At 37.8% G+C, this 14,724-nt stretch overlaps 2 protein-coding genes across 5 annotated transcripts; one reads left to right on the forward strand and one right to left on the reverse strand.

Moving 5' to 3' along the window:
- Nucleotides 1–271: 271 nt before the first annotated feature.
- On the reverse strand, nucleotides 272–7,794 carry LOC113053636 (ATP-dependent (S)-NAD(P)H-hydrate dehydratase). Of its 4 annotated transcripts, none has more exons than XM_026218806.1 (11): nucleotides 6,210–7,299; nucleotides 5,660–6,097; nucleotides 4,983–5,121; nucleotides 4,172–4,217; nucleotides 3,751–3,839; nucleotides 3,456–3,564; nucleotides 3,071–3,121; nucleotides 2,641–2,745; nucleotides 1,310–1,430; nucleotides 1,101–1,221; nucleotides 272–1,017 (listed from the first exon to the last, which is right to left on the reverse strand). In XM_026218806.1, the coding sequence occupies exons 1-11, from the start codon at nucleotides 6,703–6,705 to the stop codon at nucleotides 867–869; spliced, it is 1,866 nt and encodes a 621-aa protein (XP_026074591.1). In that variant the 5' UTR covers nucleotides 6,706–7,299; the 3' UTR covers nucleotides 272–866. The 4 variants fall into 4 exon arrangements, with proteins under 4 accessions (XP_026074591.1, XP_026074592.1, XP_026074593.1 ...); XM_026218807.1 differs by having other exon boundaries at nucleotides 5,690–6,097; nucleotides 6,210–7,298; XM_026218808.1 differs by lacking the exons at nucleotides 5,660–6,097; nucleotides 6,210–7,299 and adding an exon at nucleotides 7,324–7,460.
- A 197-nt stretch (nucleotides 7,795–7,991) lies between these two features.
- LOC113053637 (ras-related protein Rab-20-like) lies at nucleotides 7,992–14,392 on the forward strand. The gene is made up of 2 exons (XM_026218810.1): nucleotides 7,992–8,735; nucleotides 13,605–14,392. Exons 1-2 carry the CDS (start codon nucleotides 8,546–8,548, stop codon nucleotides 14,147–14,149), a joined length of 735 nt encoding a protein of 244 aa, XP_026074595.1. The 5' UTR covers nucleotides 7,992–8,545; the 3' UTR covers nucleotides 14,150–14,392.
- The last annotated feature ends 332 nt before the right edge of the window (nucleotides 14,393–14,724 follow it).

Genomic DNA, 14,724 nt, shown 5'->3' on the forward strand with positions numbered 1-14,724 from the left:
TATTAACAATTATATGCAAGTAACCCTAAGCCAAACCCTATTCCCAATCCTAACCATATAGTAAGTACATGTAGTTAATATTAATCAGTTTTAATTACTTCTACAGTGCTTTTAATGTATAACTACACTGTAAGAAGGATAATGTAACCAAAACTCTGTCTCTATGAAAAACTCTTGCCAATATTATTACTATATATATGCTATATTACCAACCAAAATGAAGTCCAGACACTTTCATGCATTGACACAGAATAATACAAAACAGAAACAGTTAGAAGTAAAACTTTCATGTTAGTTTAATACGTAGAATAGCAAACTATATCTAAAAGTGACAGCCACTTTCAATTATTTGTAATTTATCCCACATACTAAGGATTGTGAGTTACTGAGAGAAAATAAGGCGTTAGACAGCTTAATGTGAGGAGAACATCCGCTATAAAGTTAGAGCATTTGTCAGAATAGTTGAAAGTGAACATTTTCAAGCAGACTAATAAATAAATTGCAGCTGGTAGTAAGACAGCAATTCATTCATAAAGGGACAGTGTCAAAAATATGTCCTTGTGGGTTATCACATACAAATCTAAACACTCGCAAACATAACACACATCTATAGACATACGCGTGTGTGTGTGTGTGTGTATATATAAATGTGTATGATATTTATAGAGGGGAACCACACAGAAATAACAGTGAAGAAGTAGTTGAAACTGTATTGCAGAACTACAAGAGGCACTTTAAAATAAAAAGGAAAAGAAAAAAGATGCTCAACAATGTACTTCACTTTTATTTGATATGGAGTAGCACTGAGATGCAGACCTTTAGTCTTTATAATGTCCATGAAAAGAGAAATGAAAACACGCGCGGGTTTAGCTTTCAAACAACTTCTTGAAAGCGCTGCTTATCTCCTGGATCATGTCAGAGGTGGTGGTCGATCTGCTGTGCTTGTGGAAGGCCTGGCGATTACACTGCCTTGTCAGAGACGTAGCACCGAATGCAGCCACCAGCGAGGGATTCATGCTGGAAAAAAGGAACATTTATTATGAAACTGAAAGTGATGTGCAATGACACATCAAATAATTAGTGAAGACGGAGCAACTCACCCTTTGGTTGCATCTGGAGGTGAGCTGAACGCCCAGTGGGCGAAGACTCCTAAGGAACCGGAGAGCAGATCTCCCTGCCCCCCACAGCGCCGCCCACTGCCCTCTTGACTACAGGTCAGCACTGAGAGCAGAAGACAAGCGACGTGTTAGAGAAAGAAAATGGTGCACTGGAACCTTGTGAAGTCTGAATATTCAAGAAAATCACTAACTGTTCTTTCCGTCAGTAATAATGTCCTCCTCCCCCTTCAAAACCAAGGTAAGGTGGCCCATGGCGATGCTGAGCTGCTGAGCACTTCTCTTGTGGTCGGTGCTGTCCAGAGGTTCATGGTGCTGAAATCAAAGTTTGATTTAGCTTGTATACTGCAACTGTATGTATTAGGTATCCTTCCATCTATCTATCATCTATCTATCTATCTATCTTCTTATTTATAAAGACAAGACAGCGGCTATTTAAAAATGTGTTTTGCCGATTTTGGAGAGGATCACCTCATGTTTACCGATGACAGCAGTCTCACCTCGGCTAGTTCTTCTGACATTTGCCACTGGCTCTGATGTCTCTTTAGTAGTTAAACATAAAATATAATTTGTTTTAGGTAAATCTAACATGTAATCTTTGGTCGTTATTCAATTAATTTATTCTTATTTTAAGATGAAAATAAAATAGGCAATAGGCCTACTGTTTGATATGTATGTTTCATTGTAATGTAATCTATATACACATTTCCCTGAAGTACATTTCTGCTGCTATTATTATGTTTAAATGAAAACGAAAGGAGGCAGTGGTGTTTAATATAATATTCTGTATATTTACAATAAGACGAAGAGGAAAACTGCAGTAGACATGGTGAGCTGACTGATGTTATCAAGTACGATAGTACGAAGTACGAAGATTGTCAGAGTGTTTTCAGCTTATTTTTATTAAAATATGGCATGGAGTTGCATCAAACAATGGTATAAACATCATTCAAAGTAAATTGTGATAATCTTTATTAATAATCGCAATTACAATTCAATGGAATAATCAACTATTATGATTTTTTTCATTATCCTGCAGACCTACAACTTTGTATGCTTTCGTTGCTATTTATAATCCATTCAGATTTTTATTCAAACTTTAGTTTTTGTCATGATTTGAGTGTATATTGCCATTCTTGTTACGGTAGTACATTAAATCTCATTACATCTGCACTAGAGCACCTTCACTAATTTCAGATGCACCTGCAGTGAATGAATTCTAAACCCGGGACTGCAGTGAAAGCAATGTTCCTAAAACAAAGACTATATTTCTGTGTGATAACAACATCTGTGCCAGGAGATCTGATGGTAATGTGGTCAGTGGTGAATACAGGTGCATGGCAATCCAAAACGGTCACGTAAAAAAAAATCTGATCACAAGAGTACGTACAAGAGACATTTGAGTCCCATACAATACCAGGCAAAGTATCATTTTGTCAAAACCAGATGTCTCAGAGCCACAGATATTACATACAAATAGAACCTGCTCAGCCACAAGGAGGATATTAGCACTTTCCAAACTCACCATGGCCTCATACAGACGAGTAAACTCCATAAAGTTGGGTGTGAGGATGCCTCTCTGATATCCTTGAATGACTGACGGTTCTTTAGCCACTAACCAAAGTCCATCCTGTAAAGACACACAAACATGAATATATAAACAGTTTTTGCACAAGTGACTCATTTATTCAGTGCATCCACAAAACAACAGTTTATTCCGCAAACCACTGACGCCCTTTTTTCTGGATTAGCAGAATCAGTTTAATATCATTTTCATCCTCTTTTAGGCAATATGCAATACAACATTAATACTGTCAAATTAAACCACATGTTTGAGCTCCGACCCAGTTCTCCTTCTGTATAAAGGACAATTAATCTATGGCTGTTGCCACCATATCCAGTATAAAAGCGTATTGATCTGCTAGATCAAAAGTGTCAGTGGAAACGGTACTCACAGCATCAATGATGATTGGTATTCCTCTGAGTTTGGCCCTCTTGATAATCTCCTAAAACCAAACATCAGCCAAACACTCAGCAATTTGGAATGCATCAATGTGGAAATATACAATATTGCCAAGCTCTCAAGAAATATTAAATGATTGATGAACGATGAACAGAATGATTGTCTTAATGTGCAATAAGTGTTCAAAGTACGGATGCTTTCGCACATTTTAGAAAAACCTAAAAAGAGGTTTTTCCAATTTGTGGTTGGTACTATATAAGGGAATCAGACAGAAATGTACAAATAATATTTCCTAATTATTTTTGTGTTATATATTGGTGTTGACTAAACTGCCACACAGAAGTCAGAAGATGTGTTTGTCGTATCATTCATCTTGCCTTAGCATTCTTCAGAAGCATCTCTTCCCTCCCCAGACCTGGTCCCACAACAAGACTGTGAAGCCTGGGCAGCCATTTCTCCATCTCCTCCACAGCGTTGGGGCCATCTCTGGAGGAACACACAGCCAGAAGAGAAACAGCACCATCATGATCAAATCCCTCTCCACGTAATAAATCAAATGTGTTTCAGCTGGTAAAATGCACTGAATCAAATAACTCTGGAGGGCCATAAAATTCACACAAATTGGCCACAGAGATATTTAATGAAATTCACAAGTCGAGAGTTCCTGCTTACAGCACTGGATGGACGATGAGTTCAGGACTGTAGGACTTGATGACCGGAGCTGCATCTTTGGTGCAGAACACGTGCGACAGATCGGCTCCCTGGAAAACAGGCAGGACGAGGAGAAGGTAACCAATATACCAGCATTTTGAGATTATCAGAAAACTGTCATCTTGGCTCATTAACAGAAGCACAATTTCCCATTGTGTCAGCCGAAAGGGTAATACAAAAAAAAAAAAAAGGTGCAATTTTACACAGATCTTATTATAAACAATGTTTAAAACATACAACTTTTGTTCAGGATTCTTTGATAAATATGAGTCAAAGTTGAATTAAAACCATGAAGACAATTCACTGTGTATCTCACTAAAGTATGAAAAAAATTAAAAGATGAGAAACACAAAATGGATTGCGTTTATAACAGAATACTTACCACTTTTAAAGCTGAAATAGCTGCAAAGAAAGGTGCTCCTGTGTACCTATCAAGAATAATACAAAATGTAAGTTTCACCAAGAAGATTCACATATAGATAGAAGAAAGCAGCCTGCTAGGTACTATAACACTCTCATCACAGCACATGGCACCTTATAAAACACTGTTGTGGCAGAGCATGCCTTGATGGTATGTGGTTGAAAGTGAAAAAGTGAGCAGGTTGGGTGTAAGCTCCGGAAAAAGAGGATATCTATGAAAAATGGCCCGAAATTTTGTTGTTTTTGTTTTGTGCAGGTGTCTTATGTAGCACAAGTTCACTAATCTAAATTCAGACCATTCTGTGAACCTAGCAAGATCAATACAAAAATGATAAGGCATGTACCGAATATGTATATTTTTTATATATATATTTTTTGTATATTTATAGTCAATTGTTAACTTTATTTCCAACTATAACCCGAACGCTATCCCTTGGCTTTAACCCATATAATCCTAACACTACTCCTAATAATAAATATACCTCATATTTATTAGCAAAAAAAGTAAGAATTTTCCAGAACAAGCTGCACTTACACAGTAAATCCCTAGTCTTAAATGTGTTTTGTCTAAAGTATTTAATTTCTTAAGTATTAATTGTTATTACGTAGTAGTTAAGGCCACCTAATATAAAGTGTAATCATTTTCCCCAATTATCTAATATTAAAAAAGGATTCATCTGATTAGTCAGCTGTGCATGTGCAACACCCATTGAAGCTTCACCACAGTCATTTATTAAGTGTGTAGTCCGGAGAAAGATCTGTGCAGCACTTACTCTTGACATCCTCCAATGATCCCAATGCGTCCGTCCTGACCCTTGTGTTTTTTGGATGTAAGTGGAGGAATTGTTTTTCTTACAAGTGGAATCACACTGTCCATTCTTGCAGTTCCCAGAGAGAAAGAGCGCTCTATGACTGAGACAAGAACACAGTGACAATCATTAGCTTCAACACAAACAAGACAAGCTTAGTTCAGTTCCATGCATTGGATTAGACTAGTTTATACACCAGTCAAAAAAATAAATACAAAATTGTTGGGGGTGGTAAAAGAACGGTTACAACCAAAATGAGACTTCTGTCATCATTTTCACATAATTTACTTTTGTCAATTCAAACCATGTTGTTGCTTTTCAACACAAAAGGAAAACTGTTTCATCCACTGCATCAACCAATGCCTTTTTAACATCTATGACATCGAACCTGCTACTGTTTTTAAATCAAAACGTGGACGCAAATTTTATTTCGGAGCTTAAGCACTAGGGAGAATTATCAGTGACTAAATATTAGTTTGTTCCACATAAAGCTGTAATATTCCTTTAGAATATTTGGAATATTACTGTACAGACCACGTTTATGTTTTGGGAACATTTTAGCAGTAAAACACTGGTTTAAATGCTGGCTCATAACTTTATAACAAAAGGCAATTCAAAATAAATGGCAACTCTACACGAACATTGAGTTTCACCCTCTTCCATGAGCAGACCTGGGCCAGCTGCTTGGCTGTGGCTGGCAAACTCGTTCAAGGCGGGTGGATGGTTACGATTCCCACAAGGGGGACGCGTGAGGGGTACGGTGGGGATAGTCTGGGGGATACAAGAGGGCGGCGGAGCGGGAGAGGGTGTGCTAATGCCATTAAAGATCTGGCCCAACATCTGTAGCATCTGCAGCTCTCGGGAATGCTCCTCCTCTCTGCGCTTATCCTCAGCCTGAAGACGCTGCTGCTCGAGTCTGTAGAAGTTGTCTTCTGCTTCCATGCTCTGCTCCAGGAACTTCTCCATCAGCTTCTCCAGCGACATGTTCGCGAAGCGCTTCTTGCTTCTCCGTGGCCTGCTGGACGAGCTCGCCGGCGGGTTGGTCTTGCTCAGGCTGCTCGGTTTGGTTGGAAACGAACCTTTGAGAGAAGAACACATGAATATTAACACGCTCACACATGGGAAACCAGACCGATTCGGCTAAAGATGGCAGATAATTGCTTTCTGACATATCAGAAGAAGTTGACATACTCATGCCTCCCACTGTCACCGGAATGGGGCAGGGTGGGTACTCCGTTTTGACCGGGTGCTCCATAAAGGAGCATTCCCCCATGCCATCCATGTGAGCCTCCTGCAAGAGTTCAGTACTCTCAGCATCTTCATCCATCGTTTCATCTCCCCCAACAGCAACACTATCAATGTCCTGCCTCTCGAATAAGGATCTATTGCTCAGTATCCTCTCCATCTCATCGTAGAACTTGCACATCTTGTGGTACTGCCCATTTTTCCTGGATCCCTCCTTCGCTTGGAAATACTGCCTCTTTAAGCTCTTAACCCGTATTCTGCACTGGTCCGGTGTCCTATCGAAGCCCAGTTCGCACAAACGGTTCGCGACGTCTCGGTAAACGTGGCTGTTCCTAAAGTTCCCGTCCAGCGCCGTCTGCACGTCGTGCTCACCCCAGATATTCAGCAGCGCTCGGGTCTCCAGGTCCGACCACAGGAAACCGCGCGTTGCGTTCACTAACATGATGGTCGAAGCAACCGAGTCCGAGCGCGGGTCGGCTTCACATCGATCAAGCGACGAGATCTAGGCCTTGTTTTGACGACGTTTCATGCCGTTTCTGAGCGCATAGCGACAGAGGCCTCGTCGAGGTTAACTGGGCTGCTTCATGCAAAGCTGCTTAGAACTTGCAGTGTTTACCGCGCCAACAACAGTGAGAACGTCACCGCGGTGTTGTGCACTACGTCACCACAACCTTGCGCTTCGAGGGTCAGCGATGAAAACAGTCGAATAGCTTCGACAATATCTCCAAGAATACATTATGAAACAACAACTTCGGGGTTTGAAAATGTGAGTTACGCTTGAGAGCTCGAGTCAAACAACAACCGATAATTAAATTACAAAATCATTAACACACAACTTATAGCGTGATAAAACTGAAACCTACATGTATGATGTCAAATAAACACATGCGTGACATGTGAACACCTTTGCAATCATGCAGATTTTGCACAGACTCGTGGAGTAAACACGGAATGTCACGCTGATATTTTAATTACACCAAAAATACATTCGAATAAAAACCTGTGGAGGCTTATGGACCCCACTGTAGATGTATAATGTGGCTCTCGACCCTGCATTTACCTTCATCATACAGCAACACGGCTGCAATTGTAATGATTACTGTAACCACGCCGAGAAGTGAACATTTCAGTCCATGCATCCTGTCCTTCTCAACCTACTGATAGTTTGATAAACTCCGATCTTACCAAGGGCCAGACTTAGTGGCTTTTCAGAGAAAATGAAGGCGGCACGTTTGAGAAGATTCATCAAGTTCACGGGTAAACAAACACTGTTCAGGAGGAGAGTGAGAGCTCTGTGCGGGGATTAGATCCAGTATCCAGTCAGAGAACAGGAACAAAGTTCAGGATTTATTCTGGTTGTAGTTCTGTTGTGTTGCACGACTTCACTCGATCAGGTTCACACACAGAAGAACTGCCCTCTATCTATAATCATCAGACTTCCGCTGACGCTCTGCTTATGCATCATGACATAAGCAGAATTCAGTCAGCATTTCACATTAATAGACCAAACACAGTGCTACCTACTGTAGCGAAGCCTGGTTACAATGAAAGATACGAAAAATGACAACAGCTGATAAATTTTAAGCCCCGCCTTTGCCGTTTACTTCCTGTGACGTGCACTGATGTTAAATAGCTCCGCCCACCACCTTTTGATGGGAAGTCTGATTCATTTCGCCGAATCGGTTCTTTTGAATAGTCAATTTCAAACAGGTTACAAAAGTGGTTAGTATTTTTTTTTAACAATATAATCTTAGGTGAATGTTCAAATAGTCCTTTTAAAATTAAGGTTTTATCTTAGTGTATTTCCCCGTTACCTAGTTTATTATTTTGCAGTCGACGTTCAGATTTAAATCATAAATATAAGTCATACATATAATTCACATTTACATTAAACAATAATAAAATGCATAAAAACAGTGCTTTATTAATTTTTGGCTCTACCACCACTCGATTCAGTCAGATTTTAAAGAAATCTTTCAAAAAGGATTTGTTCAAACAATTCATTGAACTAGGTTTGACTCAAAAGAATGATTCGTTGATGAGTCGGACAGCACTATTCTGTTAAACCCGACCTGAAAGTTATGTAGTTGGAAAATCGGCGTTCTTACCAAACAACTATAATAGGGAAAACACTTGTGTTGTGGTCTATTTTGCCAAACTTTGGACGGAGAGATATTATATCATGCATTTAAAACGCAGAGACCGATAGCTGGATTGTTTATGTGGTGATTTTACATTACCTGGAAGAGTGGAGTCTGCATGAGTGGCATGTGTTTGGAGACATGTCTCAAGCCTCAAGGACCATGAAACCCGACGTGAAAATCGTCATTCTGGGGGACATGAACGTGGGGAAGACTTCTCTCCTCCACAGATACACAGAGAGGAAATTTAAGGACACCATCAGCACAGTCGGAGGGGCGTTCTTCCTCAAACAGTGGGGACCCTACAACATTTCTATATGGGACACTGCAGGTGGGCTGCGTTTACACTCTATTAAGTCAAACAAAACTCAAGAGCATGCTATTAAAGTGTAAACACCATGTTATCATTTCAGATGAAAGTAGTGTCAATCATATCTGTGTTTTATTTGTGTGTGCTTTCTGCAGTTCTGCTTCATATTTGTTGGTATTTTTTTGCCCTGATTTATAGCTCAGAACTGATTTCTCACGGTCATTGTAATGGCCTTTTTATTTTGTGATTGTCAGTGCTTTTTGTTCCTTGTTCAGATGGTATGTTTAAGAACCGGCTCTATCATGGTTTAAGTTTTCAGAAATTGACCAACTTGTATATAATACACACACACACACACACACACACACACACACACACACACACACACACACACACACACACATACATACAGTGAGAGTGAGTTTTATTTAATCCCATCCATCCATCCATCCATCCATCCATCTAATGTAAAAAGGATATATTTTCTCCTCTTTCCTGTGAAAGTTGATCCTGTTCAGATGACAGATGACCCCATAGTACTTTTTGCTTTCTTAACAGGCAAAAAGTCACATGCTTGTGTGCAAGTCAGATGAGTGTGTATTGAATGTGTGTGTGTGAATGTGTGTGTGTGGAAACTAAAGGTTTCACTGGTTACTCAGGAGTGGGGGTCTAAAAGGGGCGTTGTAAGTTCCCAATTAATTTAAGAAGTTTCAAAGCTTTTTTATTCTCAGTTTTGAATGTGGTTTTAGTGGTTTAGTGGAAAATCCTGAATTTCAGAGAAAGAAGAACTAAGCATGCAGTGTCATTATATGTGCAAAATGACATGTCAAAATATTTAATTTTCATTTTCCACTACTCCTTTAACCCTATAAAGCCCACCGTATCAGGACTAAAAAAAAAAAAAAAAAACCTTCATCTTTCAAAATAAATATAAAGACAGTTAATAATTTCTTCATCAGTTCAAGGCCGAAAGGGGAACAGAGTCGCGGCGGCTACGTTTACATGTACACTTTTTAGTTTAATCGGATTTTAGAGGGGCATGGCAGAGTCTTACATTTTGATAAAGAATATCTCTTAGGGTTTGAGACTTTAGTCTTTCCAGATCTTCTTAATGCATCAAGAGTTTTTAACACTCCAAAGAGAAAGCAACATTTGAATTGCATCATATCACACCTTTAACACCCGCCACCCAGATTTCAGCAGATCGTGTAACACAGTCACTCCTGCTAGCTTTGGTGGGTTAAATCTCATATATATTATCAGAGCTCAACATTAATGAATTGGCAAGTGGATTTTTGAGAGAATTTTACTTGCCCAACAGTACACCATACCTGATTAAAACATCTTACAAGGGGAGCACTGAAATTATGGCGAGAATGATTCTGATTTCATTACATTTTTGTTGTAGCTAAACTGCGGTTCATCTAATATAATCTAATCTAAACTAATCTAAAAATGTCCCCCTTCAGGTCGTAATACACATGCCTTTTTGCTGTGAAATCTTGAATTCATTTTATAAATTAGAATATTGTTATTATTTTCTTTAATATTTCAAGATGATAGTTTTCTGGACTGAAACAACTTCGGTTTACTTGATTATTCAAACATTTTATTGAGAAAAAAAAATCAATAAAATTCACTTTAAAATCACTTAAATACATATATAATAGCAATGAGGCAATAATTAATTCAAATAAAATATCACAAGCAAGTTATCACACAGTTTTATTGAACAAAACAGTTAAAATACACACTGTCATAAAACAATATAATGATAACTTGTGTACATTATGTATTATATCAAATGCCTGCAGAGGCGCCAACAGCCTAACAATTTATTTTATTTCTTTACATTTACAGCGCAATCAAATTTTTGTTTAATATTGACTAACCAAAATTTTTATTCAAATGTCCACTTAATCCTTACTATGTGGCCACTTCTTTATGATAGAAATGCAAGAAATTCAAAGGTTTAAACTTATATTTTAAACAGTTAGCTTATTTAGAAAAAGATAATGATGTATTCTTCTGTGATGGCATAGGTTTATAAAGTTTTACCTTTTAAATCTGCCAGAATGGTGCACATTGTTCCCAGATGAACGTTATAAGCAGCCCAGACTCACAGCACATACAGAGATGGAGCTGAGACGCTCCACAACATGAATATGATAACTGTTTGTGCGGAGCAGCATTTACTGTGAACTGAGCCACTCTGAGACGCACACAACATACACGCAGAAAAATAAAGAGCATATTAAACCCACAGCACATATTTTTATTTCATTAAATCGCAAATTTTGTGGCTTTATAATAGCACTATGCTTTATTATGATTGTTAAATTGCTTGAATATTTTTTTTGCAGCCTTAGAAAATGGTCTAATAATAATATTTTTCAAGGATTCTCATTTATGGAATGTGCCACATATTTTGCAGCGTTTTTATTTTTATATAGTCCTCAAATTTAATAGAGGAATCGTTACAGCCCTAATATATAATTCAGGTAACACTTTACAATAAGTTTCATTAATTAACTACTTTAGTTAACATGACCTAAGCATAAACAATACTTCTACAGCATTTATTAATCTTAGTTAATGTTAATTTCAACATTTACTAATGCATTATTAAAATCGAAAGCTGTTTGTTAACAACTAACAATAAATGAGTGTATTTTCATTAGCTAACATGATCAACAATGAATAAATACTGTAATAAATGCATTATTCTTTGTTTGTTCATGGACGTTAATACATCAACTATGCCCACATTATGCCCACATAAATAATACCTTATGCACCAAATTGCATATTTTTGTTTGGGCCACTGAATACAATTAATGTTTTTTTCCCCCTCCTCAAGCAAAAGCTTCATATTGTACACAGACTGAAGTATTTTAAGTCTTTGGTTCTTTTCACATTTAACAAAAACCCACCAATTCACTATCTGAAACAAATTACAATACTTCATAAGACCAAAAACAAAACAAACATATTTTTTAGTGAATTGTTGGCCTCCTGGAAGGTATGTGGTGTCTTGGTGTATATCATACAATGAGCCATAAAAGCTTGAGGGATCAAATATAATATCAAAAAAACATACAGTACACACATGCACACTTTTTTTAGATTTTGTATAAAAGTAAAAGAAAAAGGCAATTAAATTAGATGATTTCTGTTTGTTCTTTCATGTATCAGGCTATAGAGGACTAAGACGTCTGTTTAAATTCTCTGCATGTAAAAAGAGGTTAAAGCGTGCACTCTGAGATCAGGCTGAATCGATCAGGGATGTGTAGTGTCTGAACTCTTCTAAGGGATCTGCAGAGCGGCTGCTGCTACATGAACTTTAACCCATTTTCTTCTTCTGGTTTCATTAGTTCGTCTGGTGATGGTAATAATAGTAAAGCTTACTTCCTCTGTATTAGCTCACCATGTCATGACCATGAGCAGCTATTGTAGGTGTTCCTGTAGCTCAGACAGCACAGCATGCTCTCATGGCATGATATTTCTTGTTTTGTTTTGTTTTTTCTCACTGTGGAGGGACTTTTAAGTTGTGAAAGTTAAAGTTTTATGCATAAAGACTTTATGTCAAAAGGTAATGTAAACTGAGTGTGATTCTATGCAAGCATTGTAAAATTAAAACGAGCCATGCTTTATAAGTACTACATTATTAGTTTTACAGATTTTTATTGTGCGTGAAGCACATAAGAACAAGGAACAAAGCACCCTTCAGATGCAGACAGTAGAAGCCGAGTAGGTTTAAGATCTCTACATATTTCTACAACAATGAGCTCTTGTTTTTTCAGCCGTTCTAGCTCTCAGTATCATGACGATCTATCTAACACTGTGTGGTTGTGACTGAAGAGATATTTCTTCACAAGCAGAAATTATCATGGCTTAAATTCTGCAAAGGGGTAATTCAGTTTAACAAATCAAGTCAAAATCTTGCATATTTTATTGGGAAATTAAACAACATTTTATCAAAATTTGATAATTGCCCAGGGCTGCCCGATTATGACAAAAATTATAATTGTCAATTGTTCGCTAGTAATTGTAAATGTGATTATTCATTAGGATTATCCCAATTTACATTGAATGATGTTTATTCCATTGTTTGATGCAACTGCATGCCGTATATTTATATGAAAATAAACAAGCTGAAAACGCTGTAACTGAAACACTTTTACTGCTTTTCTATAGCATTAAGCTTCAAATGTCAACTATATATTGGATTGAATTCTTCTTTTAATAATAAAAAGTAAAAATATGCATGACATCATAATGTTATACTAAAACAAACAAAATGCAAAAACTTAAGAAAACCCATAGAAAGGCAGAATTAAAAAAAATACAATAAAAAAATCACTAAAAATAATAAAGGTGGACTTTGAACGATTAACTGTCACTTTGAATGATTATGTAATTGTGACGTCCGTAATTGTAATCGCGATTAAAAATGTGATTAATCGTGCAGCCCTTTAATTCCTTGAATCTTTTACCATCCGGACTGCAGGATAAAGCCCAAAACAAAACAAAACATCCGATAGTGTGTGTTTTCCAGGAAATGTGTGTATTGGCTGGACCTCTACAGGCTTCTCATAAGCACGACTATATATTGTGCATGATATTTTTGACAGACATCAATGTTGTGTTCATATAAATTGATGCCTATGAGTGCATTTCAATGTTTTTATCTTCTAATATTCCAACCAGAGCCTGCCTAAGTTTTGATGAGCATGATAACATACTCTATCATTTTTGTCTTAGAAAAGTAATGTAGGAGTCTTCAGTTTAAAGACCTCAAATGAAGTGTGAATTCTCCAAATCTACGCTGATATGCAGTGCTGTGTGACTGTGCTTTACTCTCCTGACCGTGCTGTGTGTTGTGTTCAGGTCGAGAGCAGTTTCATGGCCTGGGCTCCATGTACTGCCGCGGCGCAGCTGCTGTCATCCTCACCTATGACGTTACCAGCTGGCAGAGCCTGGCCGAGCTGGAAAACCGCTTCCTGTCCCTGACCGATACTGCCAGCACTGACTGCATATTTGCCATCGTGGGTAACAAAGCAGACCTTACTGACGCTCTCGCTCAAGAGCCAGGACCAAAGAGCGAGCGACGGGACGAACCTCAGTCTGTGGTCACGTGTCCGACTCCTGCGCCTCTGCTTCAACACAAACAGGTCAGCAGAGAGGACGCCATGGCCCTGTACGGCCGTGTGCTACTCTACAAGGGCCTGGAGGAGAAGGCCTGTCTGTCCGCTGAGAGGATGTGCTTCGAGACCAGTGCTAAAACGGGTCACAATGTGGACGCTTTGTTTGAAACCCTCTTTGATCTGGTTCTGCCCTCCATCCTGAAGAAAAGGAGTGAGGGAGAAAATGCCACTGTGGATCTGGAGATGCCAATGGAGGTGAAAAAGACTAAAGCAGGATGTTGTGCATGAAAAACATTGCAGGACAAATAATAGGAGATGTGGGATTGTGTTGTCAGACAGTGCCAAAGAAGGAATGGATCAAACCCCCCCAGAACAGAATTAATAAATAAAAAAATACATACTTGTTTGTGTTCATACTTGTTGACTGTACATTTTTTTTTTTTTATTATATATGGACTAAATGTATATTTTGTGAATATGACATGAATATTTTCTGATACTGCCGCACAAAATCTGAGAAAAATAAAAATTCCTAAAAAAAACAAAAAGTAAAATAAAATTTATTCCTGTGATGGTAAAGTAGATTTTTCAGCATCATTACGGCAGTCTTCAATGTCACATGATCCTTCAGAAATCAATATAATATGCTGACTCTTATGCTTATATTTTAATATGCTTATAATTAGCAAAGTTGAAAACAGTTAAAAATGCTGCTTAATATCTTAGTGAATTATTTTTTTTAATTATTTGAATAGAAAGTTCAAAATAACAATTTATTTAAAACAGAATATTTTGAAACATGCATTTGCTCTCACTTTTGACTTATTGTTTCCTTGCTGAAGTTTTAATTTCTTTATAAGAAA

The sequence above is a fragment of the Carassius auratus genome, chromosome 34, assembly GCF_003368295.1.
Source record: "Carassius auratus strain Wakin chromosome 34, ASM336829v1, whole genome shotgun sequence".
Lineage (NCBI taxonomy): Eukaryota > Metazoa > Chordata > Actinopteri > Cypriniformes > Cyprinidae > Carassius > Carassius auratus.

Coding starts and splice junctions, on each gene's coding strand:
- LOC113053637 (XM_026218810.1), top strand. CDS start 8,546: ATGTCTCAAGCCTCAAGGACCATGAAACCCGACGTGAAAATCGTCATT. Junction 8,736..13,604: donor TTCTATATGGGACACTGCAG/GTGGGCTGCGTT, acceptor TGTTGTGTTCAG/GTCGAGAGCAGTTTCATGGC.
- LOC113053636 (XM_026218806.1), bottom strand. CDS start 6,705: ATGTTAGTGAACGCAACGCGCGGTTTCCTGTGGTCGGACCTGGAGACC. Junction 3,122..3,455: donor TGCTTCTGAAGAATGCTAAG/GCAAGATGAATG, acceptor GTTTGGTTTTAG/GAGATTATCAAGAGGGCCAA. Junction 2,746..3,070: donor TACCAATCATCATTGATGCT/GTGAGTACCGTT, acceptor GTGTCTTTACAG/GATGGACTTTGGTTAGTGGC.